The sequence below is a fragment of the Lycorma delicatula genome, chromosome 2 (genome assembly GCF_047948215.1).
Source record: "Lycorma delicatula isolate Av1 chromosome 2, ASM4794821v1, whole genome shotgun sequence".
Lineage (NCBI taxonomy): Eukaryota > Metazoa > Arthropoda > Insecta > Hemiptera > Fulgoridae > Lycorma > Lycorma delicatula.
In genome coordinates this window covers 68,872,363-68,890,062 of record NC_134456.1, presented here as the reverse complement: position 1 = coordinate 68,890,062, position 17,700 = coordinate 68,872,363, and the positions used below count along the sequence as shown (strand labels likewise).

Genomic DNA, 17,700 nt, shown 5'->3' with positions numbered 1-17,700 from the left:
TCACTCCTAGAAAAAAATAATTATGATTAATTTGTTTGAAATAATCCAGTTTTATAAGATTTAAATGAAATTTAAAATCTTTTAAGAAGTAAAATGTAAGATGTTGCAACAAGAAGCAGACCTGAGTAACGGGTTCCTGGTAATTAAGAAGAAAGTAGTAGAAAGTATAATAATGGGAGAAATCCAGAAAGGGGCTTTAGTAAAAGTAACAGGCCCATTTAAAAATCGTCTTTTGTTAATATTGCCTACTGAAACACTAAATACATGTCGTTCCGTGAGAAGAGTTACCAGACTAAGGTTTGAAATTTCATGGGAAAATGTGAGGGCGGTCGATCATTAACACGCTTCGAGTTGGGTCCGGTCCGGCAGGTAAAGAGAACAGAAGTGTAAATATTCCGGGGAAGACCAGTTAAAAATCAGTTCGGCGAAAGAGAGCTACGATAGAGTTCTGCGAAATCAGTCTAGGCGAGACGTTATGATGTCAGTCTGCAAGATGACAGTTTGCGAGAAGCGAGTTCTGCTAGATGTCAGTCAGTGAGAGAATTCTGCGAGGAAGTCAGTGAAGAAGCAAATTTCTAATTTAGGTTCGACGCAATTACGGTGACATAAGTAATTCTAGTACACGAAAACCAGAAACGGTTCGGTGAGGTACTGTAAACCTTAAGTGAAAGAGATAAAGTACTAAATTTCATTCATAAACTGTTAGGGTAGTTTTATTTGTGAATAATAAAGATATCTGAGCAAAAGGACTTTGTACTTGTCTTGTTTTTTACACTATTACAAGACTATTGGTTAAAGGTGTTAAGATTAGCAGCGGTCATGGTAATGTATTTTGTCAATGGGACTGAGTTCTGGTTTTCATTATCTATTGACCTGTGAATAAATCCTGATGAATACTTTAAATTCTGCTTTGTATGTAACTACTGTTTTTTTTTTTTTTTTATTATTATTGACATATATTATTATTGTTGATGTGCTTGTGATTACTACGATCACAATTTGTTTATTTATTATTGTCACTTATTTATTATTGTCACTTATTAAGTAAAACAAGACAAATCAATAATAATGACAATATTGATTATTATTATTGATTTGTTTTGTTTTACTTATGTTCTTTTACTAATAAACTGTAATTATATAAACATTTTCAATTGTCAATCTCTGAATGCCCTGATCGAGCAGCGAACACGCGACAATATATTTTGAGAAAATGGAGAATGTATCTTTATTTTGGTAGAAACGAATTTATTTAAATTTATATTATTTTTTGTTTAAACAATGTAAATAAGAGTTTTTGTATAATTATAAATTGGTGTTTGTTGAAGCTGGTACAGGAAATTGTTAGCTGTTTCCCAAAATTCAAAGCAAACACCAACAGTAGGAGGTAAACTTAAATTAATTAACTGGATTATACAGAACTTAAATAAATTAGTAAAAAGAAAAATAAGAATTACCTTTTTTTAAAACAATATTTTGGTACATTAGCGACGAATATATTAGTAATAATATTTATATAACTTGGTTATAGGTTATATATGGTTATAGGTTATATATATTATAAGTTATATATAACTTATATAACTTGTTTATATAACTTACTATTTATAATATTTATATAACTAATACTACTTAAATAACTTTTTTTTTTTTTTGTAAAAATTTGGTAGGAAAAATAATTAATTAACCAAAAACATAATGACAGTTTAAATGCATGAAACAGTCTTTGAAACTGAAAATAATCAATATTTTACGTTTTATTTAGGCCATGACGAAAAGATAATTAAGAAATTAAGAAATGTAATAACAATAAATCAAAGAACATGTATTTTAATTAACTAATTTTTTACATAAATTTCTATAATTATTTTAAACAATCAAGTTTTTAAAAACAAACCGAATCAAATCTAATAAACATAACATTTACAAAAATTACGTCATTTAATAGTTTTGCAAGCAATCTACTGGCGCTACTGTTCCCATCCTGTCGCCAGCTGATGTTATTGCTAACGTTTTTTTGTTGTAAATAAATGTACCAGAAGTAATGTTTACAGTGTGTTGAATTTAAATTCAGATATATATTTGTGTCTTGAACTTCTATGAATTTTATAATGTAAAATATCAAAGTTTTTGGTTAAATCTTGGCAGTAAAAACTTTGAGATTTTTGCTGAAAGCTTTGAGTATTTGCAAAAATTTATTTTTTCTTGTAGTAACACATATACGAAAAAATAATTACCCTTAACAAACTTGAATATTATTAAATATAAATATAAAAGTCTAAAAAAAAATCTGCTGTGAGTAATATTAATCAACGTCAGTTTGAGAAAAGTACCAGCCACTGAAGACAGTCTCAAGAGTGATTGAAAAGATAAAATGAACATTGTATAGTTTCATTCATGATCGTTGTGTAATTGTACGGTTTTTGAAAGTTCTAATTTTAATAGTAGGATGATTGGACTGCCATTAAAATAAACAAATATCAGAGATATAATAAAAGAAAATGTATAAAAATTATTATTATATAAAAGAAGAAAAATATCAAGAAAATGCAAAGTGCCCATATCGTACAGAATTGTACTTAGGAAAAGTCTTCTGTTATAACAATATTTCATATAAACATGTACTCTATACCCTTTCTTTCTTTTTCCTGTTTAGCCTCCGGTAACTACCGTTTAGATAATACTTCAGAGGATGAATGAGGATGGTATGAGTGTGAATGAAGTGTAGTCTTGTACATTCTCAGTTCGACCATACCTGAGATGTGTGGTTAATTGAAACCCAACCACCAAAGAACACCGGTATCCACGATCTAGTATTCAAGTCCGTGTAAAAATAGCTGGCTTTACTAAGACTTGAACTCTCGTTCTTCCAAATCAGCTGATTTGGGAAAACGCGTTCACCACTAGACCAACCCGGTGGGTTATGTCTTAAATTTACTATATTACTTAAATTTACGTCGGTGATGGTTACAGAAATATTAATATAAAAAAATCTTTTAGAAACTCATTATTACGTTAAGTTACATCAATGCAGCTTTACATGAACATGTCGGCCTCCGTGGCGCGAGTAGTAGCGTCTCAGTCTTTCATCCGGAGGTCCCAGGATTCGAATCCCGGTAAGGCATGGGGCATTTTCACACACGCTACAGATCATCAATCTCATCCTCTTAAGCAATACTTAACGGTGGTCCCGGAGGTTAAAAAAAAAAAAAAGTGCTTTTCATGAACAAATTTTGACATACCGTTTGTGTCGCGAAAGAATATCACAAAATTTGGATTTCCACACTGTTTAAGATGATTTAATCTTTAAATTTTGTCACCAAATGTTATAATTTATACATTACTATTGTTATGTATAAACCTTAATTTTTATTAATTTGGATGCCGTCACCCATTTTATTTTGTCCCAGGCACAGGAAGGGCGTACGGCCAATATCTTCTTAAGTGCACTCAGATTCCTGATTATTGATTTAATAAAAAAAAATATTTTCAGAGTGGTGATTTTGCAGATGTCTGAGACATCTAGTTGTGATAAAATTAGGAAGAAATTTAGATAAGAAAATAGAAAAACTATTACAAAGGAAAAAATATTATAAAGGAGTTAGAATAAATGAGTAAGCAAAAACAGGTTATTTAAAGACGAAAAGGGAATATTAATGATTTATGATAATGAGAAATTCAAAGCCCTCCGCCAAAACATAGTTTTACTGACAGACAGTAACGTTAAACTCAAACAAATTATAATAAATTCATTTCAGGAATAAATGTAAAATAACCTTTTGGATACATAAGGAATAGTCTTGTTTAGCAAGCGAATATTTTACTCAAAGAACTTTATCGACTACCGAGTATAATCTTACTTAACACTTAACATAATAGCTTTGTGAACTACGTGCACCTTAACATAAACAGTTAAATTTATACGCAAACAAACGTAGAACATGATAGTAAGATTGGGGAATAAAGTACAAGTATCAACTTTAAGGAGCAGCAAGGTAGTTGTTGCGACTAACAAGGAAGGGTTGAGGGATCAACAATACACATGGGAAGTCTCTCATAGTAGTACTTGTCTCAAGTTGTTAATGCACTGTACGTAGCAACAAACTGTACTGTTGGGTAATGCTTAGCTCAACACCTTAACAGCAATTATGACATTAAAACGACTAATATGCTACATTACTCAACAATTACGATACTCGTGTTTAATTTATAAACACTATTGCGTGCATATTTTAACGTAAATATGAAAGTGTTCTTCCTAAATTTCTTAAAATATTATTTATATAAAATAAGGAAATGAGTTTTGTTCTTTCAACTAAAATAGTCAGCTTATAAAATGTCATTCAAAAATTTATCAAGAATATAATTTTATTAAATAAACCAAAGAATATAAAATAACTGCAAAGAAAAATGAAACGTCATAAGCAGATGATTGAGTTACCCGTTGTTAAACTACAGTAATTAGTCGAGTGTTGTAAGGTTCAAACCCCGCTAAAGGCAGTTACTTTTAAACGGATTTGGATACTAGATCGTGGATACCGGTGTTCTTTGGTGGTTGCGTTTCAATTAACCACACATCTCTAAAATGGTCAACCAGAGACTGTACAAGACTACATTTCATTTACGTTCATACATCATCCATATTCATCCTCTGAAGTAACTTACGGTGGTTCCGGAGGCTAATCAGAAAAAGAGAGGCTACAGTAATCAGAAAATATTGCTGTTATTTATTTATATTCGGTAATTAGCCAATCCTTTTATAAAGGTAGCCGCCCTTACCACACTAATTAGTTTTTAAGGATGCAGGAACGTAAAAAGGTCACCGTATCTTAATAAGGATTTAGTTAAGTTTTGTGATGACAACAATGTAACATCAAAGGGAGAAAAAAGTCAATGGTGAAGAAATGAAACAGAAAATGAAGAATAATAATCTACCCAAAGAGGGATCGTGTGGATAAAAAAACTGTCTGCAAAATTAATAGGGAAAAATTCTATTACGTAGTTTTATAATTGCAGTTAAAAGTACCTTAATAACGTTACACAAGTATTACTTCTGCGTATTGCCTTGTGAGCTGGACAACCCACCCAGTCCTTAGGATATTGGCGTATAATTAACCCACGATAAATGCACCACATAACAGATCAACGATTTTGCATCGAACATCTCAGCATATTCTAAAAGAAATTCCTTTATCCTAGGCTGACTCAAAACAAAACAAGCACAGGTTTTCTAATGGAAAACAGTCAACATCACACATTAAAACTAGTAAATTATAAATCTGAATTTTTTTGAATATTTTTATACGAGTAAATTCTAAGTAACTGTATGCCGGAAATTTTAAAATAAAGTCGCTGTAATCAATATTGATACATTATTTTATTTTTTACATCAGATATTGTTCAATTCTTATCATTATGTACGGTATGGCAATATCGAGCTGAATTTTACGCCTTTTAGTCAAACCCAAAAAATCCTATATCACTAGAACAGTGCAGTTGTACGATTGGAGTAGTTAATAATAATAAAAAAACAACAAAGAAAATATAAATTTTACTATCTCTATCACATTATTTTCAGTTGAAGTGACATTTGACAAAAATAAATTATTTATAGAAAAGAGGAACTATTATTGTCTGTATATGAAGACACCAGATACTTTGACGTGATCTTAGGTGCTATATTTACAAACTGCAATACTTATTCTAGTGGGAGCAGTATATCTGCTTAGTAATGAAATTAGCGGATAATTTTATACTTTTATTTATGATTGATAATCTTACTACTATAGTCAAAAATATTTATGACAAAAGAGCTTGAAAATTTTTTTACGATTTTATATATATATATGTTAGAGTTTTGAATCAAAAGTTTGATATTATATTCATTCCTTTTATATTATCATCTTTCCATAATAATCCCAAAATATGTGTTTCGGTCTATAAAGTGCTATTTTAAATAAGTGCAACGTAAGGTAAATCTATACTATGCTCACATTTTATTATAGCCATTGAATTTTATTATATAATACTATTTATAATAAATATTCATAGCTAAAAAATAATTTGTACAGGAGAAATAATTGCCATTAATTTTAATACTGGATGACGGTTCTTATCCTAGTCTTCAAGTTCTTTTTTCTTTGAAACGATACTTTAACGGTATCATTTAATCTTATACATTTAATACTTATTAATTAATACTATTAATTGTAAAATAAAAAATTGTACGATACAAGAATCTTTTTATAAGTATTTTTAAGTATTAAAAATACAAAAGAAGAATTTTATAAACTTTTAAAATAAAATTTATGAGAACACTCACCGATCAGTATAGTCTCCTTCGGATCGTGCTATATTGGCCATTTCGCTGAAAACGAATATACGTGACGACCCTCGATACCATTTGATGCTATGTAAGTCACCGCATTTTTCTGTTGTTACTGAACAGGGTAGATCTATTGTATTTCCTACCAGTCCTGACAGATCGATTTGCTGTACACCTATAAAAAAACGAAAAAAATTTAATTGTAATGTCGATATATTCATTATTCACGTACACAATTTTTTATATAAAAATGAGAACAAGTAAGATCGTGGCAATCAAACTAATATTAAACAAAATAAAAATTAAAAATAAAATAATATTTCTTAAAAATTGGTTACGATGTTGCTGACATTTTCATTAATTTACTACCTACATTTTACAAATTAGTCCCCTAATAACACAGATAAAATTACTTTCAACGCTACGATATTATTGATTTATGTTAGATGGATTTGTAATTTACCTTTATACGAAGATATCCTATTTTATAATAATAATTTGAGCTGTGAACAGAAATTAATAAATAATAAAAAAGATTGTATTTTATTTGCCTACTTTGCTTGTGAAAACGAATATAAAATATTTCCATTTTGAACTGCTTCCTTTTTTAAAATAGGTACACAAAATAGTAATATAAATTGATAAAACTAAAAAATTAAAAAACAAGTTTCAGGGTTAGGAGTTCTTTTCATATTTTATCTTAATATAAAATCTCTTAAGATGTAGATTTTCACTAATTTTAATTCGTCTGGAAGTGTAACACCCTCATCAATCTTCTCTTCACTTATCCTGGCTGTTCTTTAAATTAATATACAAGGATGCAAAATGTAATCAAGGGTTAAAATGTTCATGATACATATCTTGCACAAATCGTGATCAAAGGGAGCATTTATACTAGAAAAATTAATATCACACTAATAGCAAGAGTAAATGTTTGTATTTTTTATTGAGAGGTAGCGCGCGCACACACATACACACTCCACACAACATATGCAAATAATTTTTGTAATCAAATCTTTTCTATTTTTGAAATGATGGACTCAAATAATCATCTTGTCAATTGTTATATCCATCCTACTTTCTTAATTAAAGAGAAAGTACGGCAAAAAAAGGAAGCATAAAAATGAAATTAATAAATAACAAATTCATCAGGATTTTAATATATATACAGTATAGTTGAAATACAACAAATAAATATATATGTAAAAATAATTAATAGCTCGAAATCAAAATGACACATATTGTATGTATACATAGTATTTTGGTTAAGAAGCACGTACACACACCCTAACCAACATCTTTTCAAAGTTCAGGATAAAACTCACCTACAGATTTATTCAAGCGAGTACGAAAACGGAGAAAACAGTACTTACAATAGTAATAATAATAATCATACTACGAGTTAGTTGACTTGCAAAAGAAAAATTTTAAATTTTATTTTTTAACATCGTAAATGTATCACTGATTTATGAAACTTAATTTTCATCCCTTAAAAAATTAATTATAGCACATAAAAAAAATAAATTACGTTAAAGTAAAACGAAATAACATTTTAAGCATCTATTTAAAAAAATAATGGTTATGACGGCTGCTTACAAACCGTGACAAGAAGAAACACTTATGTACAGTAAGAAAATTATTAAGTTTTGCATTTAAATGATGTAATACGAAAGAAAAAAACATTATTAAATAAAAATACTTCGATTACGTATGCATCTTACAATGCGATATTAAAATTATTAAATAAATGTAAACAAATGTACAAATATTACTAATTTTAAATAAATGTGGACTTTTATTTACATTAGAATAATTTTTTCTTTTTCTTTTTTAATTAAAAAAAATAAATACGTATAAAACAGTGAAGCTTTATTTAATTTTTGGTGTACATTTTATCGTGCATATATAATTTAATTAAATAAGAAAAAATAAATAAATTACTAAAATGAAGCTGAATAAAAATTCTTTTACAAAATTACATTTAATATTATCTTCCACTAACATAAGCAGTAAAGAAACCAGGTTAATTTAATTGCATGTAAAATGTGTTTTAAATTATGTAGCAATTAAAAAATTAAAGATAAAAAATATAATAAAATGTTATTTCTTAAAATGTACAAATAATATAAAAAAAGAAGATTTTTAAGTTTGACTGTTAGTATAATTTACATTAATTTTAACTTTTTACAGAAATCAAAAAGATTATTCGTAAATATCATAGACGATGGATTAGTTATAAACAACTTTAATTAATTTATTAGCTTTTATTCGAAATTATCACCACTATATCACAGAAAATTGTTAAACCCTTTTTTTTTAGAAAAAAATTTGAGGTAAAATTTAGTATTTTTCATAATTTCAAACATTAAAGAGAAATATGAAAAAAATCAACCGTTTTCAGCATTTTGCTTCCTTTTATTTGTTCGTATCTAAAATCATTGCGAGACCGGTCAACATATATTATTGATGATGTTTAATTCACAATGACAAAAATTAATTTACCAATAAAAGTTATATATAACAGAATTATTTATATTTTATTTATAGTTTCTGCCTAATTTTAAACTATGAGGTTATTATTTTACTGATAAAAATTTACATAATAATCTGTAGTTTAGTTACGCAGATCAGAAAAAATATTCTTCGTTCAACGGATACATGAGAGTTGATTAAAATCATAAATAACTGTGGGGCTGGATTAATGTTAGTAACAAACATATGTAGGTATTTTTAATCTTCCCGATGCTGCTGTACTATAAAATACGCAGAAAATTAGTAGTCAGCTCCTTAGTGTTATAAATACTCTCCTGTCAATAGCTGTAACAAAATAATAGTCCTACATTAGTTGAATTAATATACCGGGTGAACAACAAAGAATATCTGGGTTTTAATTTGTTATAATATCACTTGAATGAGGTGTATAGTGTTAAGTTAAGGCTAGAATCATAGAGCAAAAAAAAAAAGAATTAAAGTTGCACGCATTTACGTACGTACGTTGATTTCCTATCTTTCCGCTTCAAAGGGCCACTAGCAAAGAGGGCGACTCTGAACTAAAAATACTTTGAGGATTACCGTTTCATCGTGCTTTCCATAAAAAGTTTCTTTATGATCCTCCAAGCGGAAACAACATTTGTCGATGGCATAAAAATTTGAAAAAACCGTATGTATGAGTAAAATGAAAGACAACATGTACGACCAAAAATGTTTGAAGAAAATGCTGAACGTATAAGGAAGTCTCACGCGTAGTCCTAAAAAATCTGTTATGACCCCCAGCTGCGAATTATCAACGTCGGTGACGACAATGTAAAATGTTTTAAGGAACGCTTACATTTGCGTCCACACAGTTTAGAGCTGTTACAGTTTTTGAAGTCTACCGATTACCCTGTGCTTGTCAACTTTGAAAGTAATAATAATCAAAATGGATCATGAAGATGACAACTTTCTTGATCGTATTTTGTTTAGTGATGAGTCAACATTTCATCTTATGGAAAAGTTAGCACACATAATATCCGTATTTGATGGTCAATAAAATCCTCATGATCTCTTACAATGCGAAAGGGACACGCCAAAATTAATTTCTTTTTTTGCAACATCCCGACGGCATGTTTTTTTTCTTTGAAGCAAGCGTAAGATTAGTAGCTTATTTGGTATACTGCTTACATGGCTCTTTCCTCAATTATAAAATAGACCAGAGAATTTTATATGGCAACAATATGGAGCGCCTTCTCACAACCATAATTTAGTACGAGATTAACTGAATTTCGTTTTCCCCTACCGCTGGATCGGTCGGCTTGAACCCGATTAGACAGCTTGCTTACGGTGCCGCCAACGTTATCCGATCTGATCCCATATAACTTTTTCTTTGGAGTTTTATAAGGGGTCTTGTGCATGTGTCTCTGCTACCCACTGATCTACCCGATTTGAGGCACAGGATTAAAGCAGCTGTCGCTTTCATCGCTCCAAAATGTTGCTTAAAGTATTGAATGAACTCTTTTATCGGTTGGATGCGTGCCACGAGATGAAAGTTTCTCACAGTGAACACTTCTAGGAGAGAAACTCGAAGAAGTTTCTCCCCTAAAAATGTTCAATGATAATGATTCAAATGAAATGATAGAGTAAATTCTTACTCTTTCATTTCATTTGAATCATTACTGCAAGTCAAACTTAAGAGATATTAAACATCTTTCAAATCTCGATAATTTTTTTGTACACTGTGTGTATAAAAAAATTCTATCATTCTTTGTATTATTATTGCCATTATACTGGTCTCATGGTAGATGATGTTATTTTATGTTATGCTTGAGATTGTTATTATTCTATATTGAAGATTAAAGTAACTCATTTTTTAAACATGTATACATATGATAATTTATATGATTATATGAATTTATGTGAAAATTTAAACACTATTGGAACTAAACTTTGCATGTAGTAAAGTCATGACAGTATCGTTCAGTATCTGTATTCCCTACAGTAACTGTAGTTACAGTAAAACTAAATGCATGCAGAGTACTTACAAAAACTAAAATATAAAAGTATCTATACAAATTATACCACCAAGTGAAATTATTCTTCCATCCGCTTTAACAACTTCCGGATATTTCTCTATATAATTTATTTGAGAGAGGTTTGTAATTTATTATTAATTATTATTACAATAGACGGAATATTTCTTTGAGAGATTTTCCATTAATTTATTTTACTGTTATTTAATTTTTATTTTACAGCGTTAGAAATTTATAAAATAATATTTTTAGTTAATAATGCTAATGTAATTAATGTTAATAATGCTAGCGGGAGAATTTCTTATTAACGGCTCTACAAAGAATCATATAATAACGCTGGTAATAGCGAATAAAAATAATTTACTGATTATATTAGAAGAAATATTACTTAAATCATTTATTAAAACTTCTTTCCCCTTACTTAGATATATTCTTACTATTATTTCTTTTTCATCTACCTCTGTCAGAAAATTCATCCTTTTCTTTCAATCTTATTCTGATAGAAGTCATAAACAGTTAACATATTTCGCATTAAAAACTTTCATTCTCTTTTAAGTAGGTTAAAAAAGATCAATTTTAGTTTCCTAAAATTAAAAAAAAATTGTAGAAATGTATATCGTTGTAAAACTAAAGAAAATATCTCGCACATTTCTACTTTAACGGGCTATAATACCCGATTACTTGATTCTTATGTATGTTCTACAGAGGTTTACCACAACAAGACTTCTGTGTTTGTTGGTTTAAGTGAATATTGTAGAGGGAAAATACTAGAGTAGGAAAGTAAGGGGAAACAGCCAGAAAGATAAAGCGAGTGAAGTTATGAAATTAGGGCTGCTTTCTCAACAAATCTCGCAGGAGAATGAGCATAGCAGCGTTTAGGTGTGTACAAGGTGATTAAAACTTAGTTGACTTCTAAACTCATTAAATGATGTGCTTGTTCGTTTTACATTCTGTACAGTTCGACACGACATGAAATATGTCTTGCCGAACTATTTACTCTCGCGTTGTGGGTAAATCCGAATCGCCTAAGTAATTAAGTTTCTACTTTAGAACTTTACTTAAACTTTTTTGACTTTGATGTATCGGGTAAGGAAAAAACGATCAAGATTCTTAAGGTGGAACTGAGAAGAGCAGGTATTCCAGGATAGAAATAAGCTTATTTCAGAGAAAGTTAAAAACGCACTGTAGTTTATAGGAAATGTAAATTAGAAAATACTCTCTACATTTCTGAATAATAAAAATAAATATTAATCAGAAAAGATATACTTATGAATGGTTATCGTCAAATAAAAATAAAATAAAGAGTTCAAATTAAGGTCATAAAAATAATTTTTATGAGATAATTACATTTTACCCTGGATTCTTTTGTGCAGAAGTCTTTACTAACCGATCAGTGATTTCTTTCCCAGATATATTTAAGAAGTATGTGCTTCTTAATAAGTAATTATACTAACGAAGAAATTAATTAACTAAGAAATTATATTTACGAAGGATTATCCTCTTAAAAGAATAAAAACCGAATCGCAATAACTAATTTAATTTCATACACTAATTCTTTGTACTATCCACAAAGAGATCGGGTTTCATGCTAGAGATTTACTTAGATTATAATAATAGGTGGAAGATATTTGTTGGGGTTTCCTTTTCCTTAAGTGTCTTAATTGTATTATCATAATATTAAAAAAACAATATCCAATAATAAAATTCGATAAAAAATGACTGAATAATAATAATTAATTCAATTTTTATTTATTTGTTGATGGAGACTTTACATTAATTTAAGAGTTTAAAAATTACCTATGAAAAAAGAATATGGAAAATATGCTATAAAATTTTTCTAAAGAAATATTAAAAGAAATACTCTTATATTTGGCCATAATATAAAAACAATAGCCAATCAGACTCGCTTCGCTCGTCCGATCCTCTAGCCAGGGGGCTTTGCCTCCTAGACCCCCGATGCGTCTCTTTCTCCTCATGGTTTTGAGAGACTTTTGCAGTTATATACTCGTTCAACCTCAAGGCGCTCATCTCTTTCCTCTTTGGTCTCTTCTCGTGAAAACCGGCTACGGTTAGAAGCAATTGATGATTATCATAGATTCTGTGTCTCCTTAAACGGCATAATGAAAAAAGATTGAAAAAACTGCACGGCAGGAAGTAGAAGAAGAAAAATGAATAATGAAAGGGAACGTTATGTACAAAAAAAGGAAAAGAAACGAGGAAACGTCGAAGGGGGAAGTACACAGACTTTACAAATACTTGAAATAAAAAAGTAAACTACAAAAGAAAGAAAAGTAATAACTATAGTGGTGTGAATATTAAATATTTTACAGACATTCATTAAATAAAAATGAATTAATCATTTTCTTCATTATATTTATATTGCATAGTGACAGAAATATAACTGAGTAAGTGGATTATTTTGTTTTTTTAATGAATATCCTTAATTCACAACTTCACCCCCAAGAGAGCCAGGGCCTCAATCTATGGTGTAAAATCTTCCCTGGGATACTAAATTTGTATCCTGAAAATTTGATAGTAACGGTCGGTTGGTTCTCGCGTGATACTGTTGCAAACAAATTAACAGACCAACTTTCGCATTTATACATACGATTAACAATGTGTTTTTTTTTTTGTTTTTTATTAATATAGTTAAAAATTATTTACTACGGTTTCTTTTAGATGTGATTAAACAAATTAAAAATGAAGCTGATTTTTATTTAATGAGTTGAAAACTTAATAATATTTTTTTTTGTATAACTAAAATAACTGACGACCTTTTGTCAATTTCCGATTGTATTTATAGAATTATACAAATAATTTTTAAATGGTTTAGAGGATTGGTTGAAAATTTACAAAACGTTAAGTCTGATTAAGAAACAATTGGTTTGTTATATTTATTTATCTACGAGCTTATAAGTGTAAAAACATGAATAATTTTTTTTTATTGATTAAACTCGCATCACTGTAAATACCAGGTGCGTTTATTATTAGTGTTTATTTTTGGTCTGAACGTTATTAACAACCTCTGAATTTATGTAACAAACCACACAGATTCCCAAATTTAGATTCGAGAGAAGTGACTTTCTGAAAACATGAGATAAAATCTTGATGATCACTACATTAGAAATGACAGCCAAAAATTTCGAGAAGTATACACTGAAAAAATGTTCATTTCCAATTATTTAATTTGCAGATTTAAAATATTTTAAATAACGATAAGTCTAACAATTAAAAAAAAAAACTTTACAAAATGATTTGGAAAAAAGTCACCTTCAGAACATTGAAAAATAATGGTCTTGACTATAATAAAAAGTACACATTTTTCAATAAATAAAATAAATCTTTATTCTGACCGGAACATAAAAATACATTATATAGATCAAGTTAATATAAGATAAATTATAAGATAAAAATAGATTTATTTAAAGTCAAATAAATATTTAAAAATTTTATTTTTAACACAAAAACATATGGTAAAATGAATAAAATATAAAAAGTAACTACAAAATATTTCACAACTGGGAAGCCGCATTGAAAATCATTTTGAACACATATTCGCGTACAAGTTGCAGATAAAATAGGGTTTCTTTAATTAACATTATTTAAACATTTCTTCACCAGAATTATATTTTTTTCGTAAAAGAAAATCTTTTAATTGTATATTAAATAAATTGGTGGTCAAATTTTCCAAATTGGCAATTTAATACGAGTAAAAATCGCAACGGAAGCATAATGTCCTTTCTCGTAAGTCAAATTATAGGCTGGTGTTTTTACATATACAAATCAATTATACGATTTGATAAAGATGGATAGTACTATTTTTTTAAGAATAAATGATTGTTGTTTTTAGCAAAGATAAAGATAAGGATAAGTTATCATGTTTAATTTTCTAAATTTCAGTCTTCGCGATTCATACTTGTGGGCACCAGATAATGATCTGAGAGCCCAATTTTATATCTTACAAACTAGTTTTGACTTTTTGAGGGCTACCCAAGAGATGATACTTTATACAAGAATATGCGTAATCGTAGTAAATATTTAATAATGATGACAAGCTGAGGGTTTATTAAGTCGCTTTAAACCAAAATAATACAACTTTACCTTGTTATAAACGAAGTAAATAACCCTCAAGAATTTGTCATCTAATAAAGCACCTAAAATCTTCTATTTTTGGGTAACAGAAATACTATCGTTACCATTAATGGAAATTAATGGAAATATAATGGAAATTTTATCCACACGATCAACAAACAATCTTGTCTACCTGAGATGCAAAATGCAATTGTTTTATCGATTTTTTACGTTACAATACATCCAGTAAATAATCTTTTGAGATGGTGTCGTACAATTTTCAGTTCTTTTAAATAAATATTTTTTATACAGTTGAATCATCTGAAAAAGGGATAAAATGAATGGCTCAACATTTTGAAGCAGGTCATTTATAAAGAATTAAAAATGTCTCTCAATAAAATCCAAAATTTACCATTATAACACAGTAGTTCTTCCGGTGGCGCTTTATGCTTGTGAGACTATTTTTCAAATTAAGAATGAAAGTAAAACGGACCAATTACTTAAAACAGAAAGGCGAATTATCAGAACTAGTTTAAGTAAAAATTATAAAAGGATGGAATCTGGCGAATTGCCACAAATGAAACTGTCTACAACCAAGTCGACCTGATTCTCAGTACGATGAAAAAACCAGGATTTCCCATTTTTTCCACGTATTAAGAATGCCTGAGAACCGAATTCTAAAACAACTGGTCACAAGGAATATTAATAAAAAAAACCTGTGGAAAATATGTTGAGAAATCCAAACAGATCTCCAAGAAATTGGCTTGGGGGTTGAGGACGCCTGTGATGAAATGAAAATTAACTACGTACTTCAAAACAATAGATTCAATATTAGAAGATTACAACAGCATAACAAAGTGAAGGTCACAGACGAGATCAGGAAGCAACGATCCAATAGAACGAAGAAATAATGGAATAACGGTATTTAATTACAGTTTCTAGAGCCTTAACTCTGTCGTTATGTGAAATCCTGCGAGGCTCAACAGTAGGTGCTGATCTTGATCTTCAATTTCGTTGTCATCGCAACAGATAAGAGCGACAATTTCTTCATCAGTTATTTCATACTGATCCTCATTCTTCATACAATTTTCGATTTCTTGAAAAGATGATTTCTATCACATTACAATATCATCAAATAAGTACGATTTCTACTACATCTTTTAACTTTCGACTACTGTACAATTTTAACAGAAAACGTTCCTATTTTCGATTTAAATTTCAGCTACTACGATTTTAATGGGAGATTTCTTGTACATTTTTAATAATAAAAAACAAAATTCAAAAATTTTAATAATAAAATGAACAAATGTCAATAAAAGGTCTTGCACAAGGTTTTGAAATCTTGGTTTATGTAATTCGAGTGTCCGAAATTTATGTACAGGTGGCCGATTATAATTTAGAATAGTCATTTCCTACAGAATGACTTTTGTTTTAATCTACCATATATTACTTGAAAAATGTATTAAAAGATAAATTTATCTCCTACCAAGCGCTTAATTTTTTAGAACATCGGCTCGGCTCAGGCGGAACGGGACAATTTTTCGTGCGTGCTGCCGGCGTTCATCGATTTATAAGACGTTGTCACGTCAAAGATATTACAAGATTCTTGATTCTGGTTTGTATATTAGTAATAAAATGTATGATGGAGATACATTAAAAGAACCAGATAAAATGACTGATAACATGATATGTATTGTAAGCGTGTTGTATAATAGTATATATTTAAATGACAATAAAACTCTTACAATTGAAAAGTACGGCATTGTGTTACTTTTAATAGTTAATTACCGTCGATAAGTTAATTTACCAAATAAATGATTGAAGATCTTAAATGTGTTTTAATTTTGTCCCGACAAATAGTGGAGTAATCAGATTTGTTATTATTTTTAAAGGGTATTATCTAAGCGAATAGTTTTTTATGTTTTTTTATTCTCCTGGTTCCTGAGCCAGCTCAACAATCAAGTATTACTCAGCCAAGTGGAGTGTCCTTGCGACTGATGAGCTTCCCCACCTACCGATAGTACGTCCGGCATGGCAGGTCGGCTCACAGGTTCCGGATCTTTTCCTTATTCTCATCTTACCTCTGCCTCTAACCGCTAAGGCCAGGGACACCAGTTGACTTCAGTGAATAGTTAAAAATAATTAAGTACGTTAAGGATGTGGGGTAGTCATGTTATTTTAAATAGTTATTTTGACGCCTGACAGTTAATTTATAAACGATCTAGGTTGTTCAATAACCCACCGGGTTAGTCTAGTGGTTAACGCGTCTTCCCAAATCAGCTGATTTGGAAGTCGAGAGTTACAGCGTTCAAGTCCTAGTAAAGCCAGATATTTTTACATGGATTTGAATACTAGATCGTGGATACCGGTGTTCTTTGGTGGTTGGGTTTTCAATTAACCACACATCTCAGGAATGGTCGAACTGAGAATGTACAAGACTACACTTCATTTACACTCATACATATCATCCTCATTCATCCTCTGAAGAATTATCTAAACGGTAGTTACCGGAGGCTAAACAGGAAAAAGAAAGAAAGATTGTTCAATGGTTAAGTTAAACGTTCAATTACGTTTTATTAAGATTCATTATGGTCGTTTGACTTTATAAAAACCTTTATAAACGTTCAGTACGCTAGATATTAAAAAAAATGTGACTGATTTATCTGTAGGAAAAATATTAAAATTAAACTATTAACAGAATAATAGTAACACTAAAATACAAGAATTTAACAATTTATTAAGGTTTAAACAATTAAAAGTAATCGATTAAGTGTATTTAACGTTTCTTATCATTTAATT

At 29.3% G+C, this 17,700-nt stretch overlaps 1 protein-coding gene across 13 annotated transcripts in view; it reads right to left on the bottom strand.

Annotated features, from left to right (window-relative positions):
- nrm (neuromusculin) overlaps positions 1-17,700 on the bottom strand; it is a 797,795-nt gene that overhangs the window by 604,436 nt on the left and 175,659 nt on the right. For all 13 annotated transcript variants that reach the window (XR_012755069.1, XM_075355520.1, XM_075355516.1 and 10 more), the window contains exon 3: positions 6,323-6,500. Coding sequence is in view for 12 of the 13 variants with exons in the window: in XM_075355520.1 (XP_075211635.1) it covers positions 6,323-6,500 (178 nt within the window). In the remaining variant the exon portion in view is untranslated. The remainder of the gene's footprint in view (positions 1-6,322; positions 6,501-17,700) is intronic.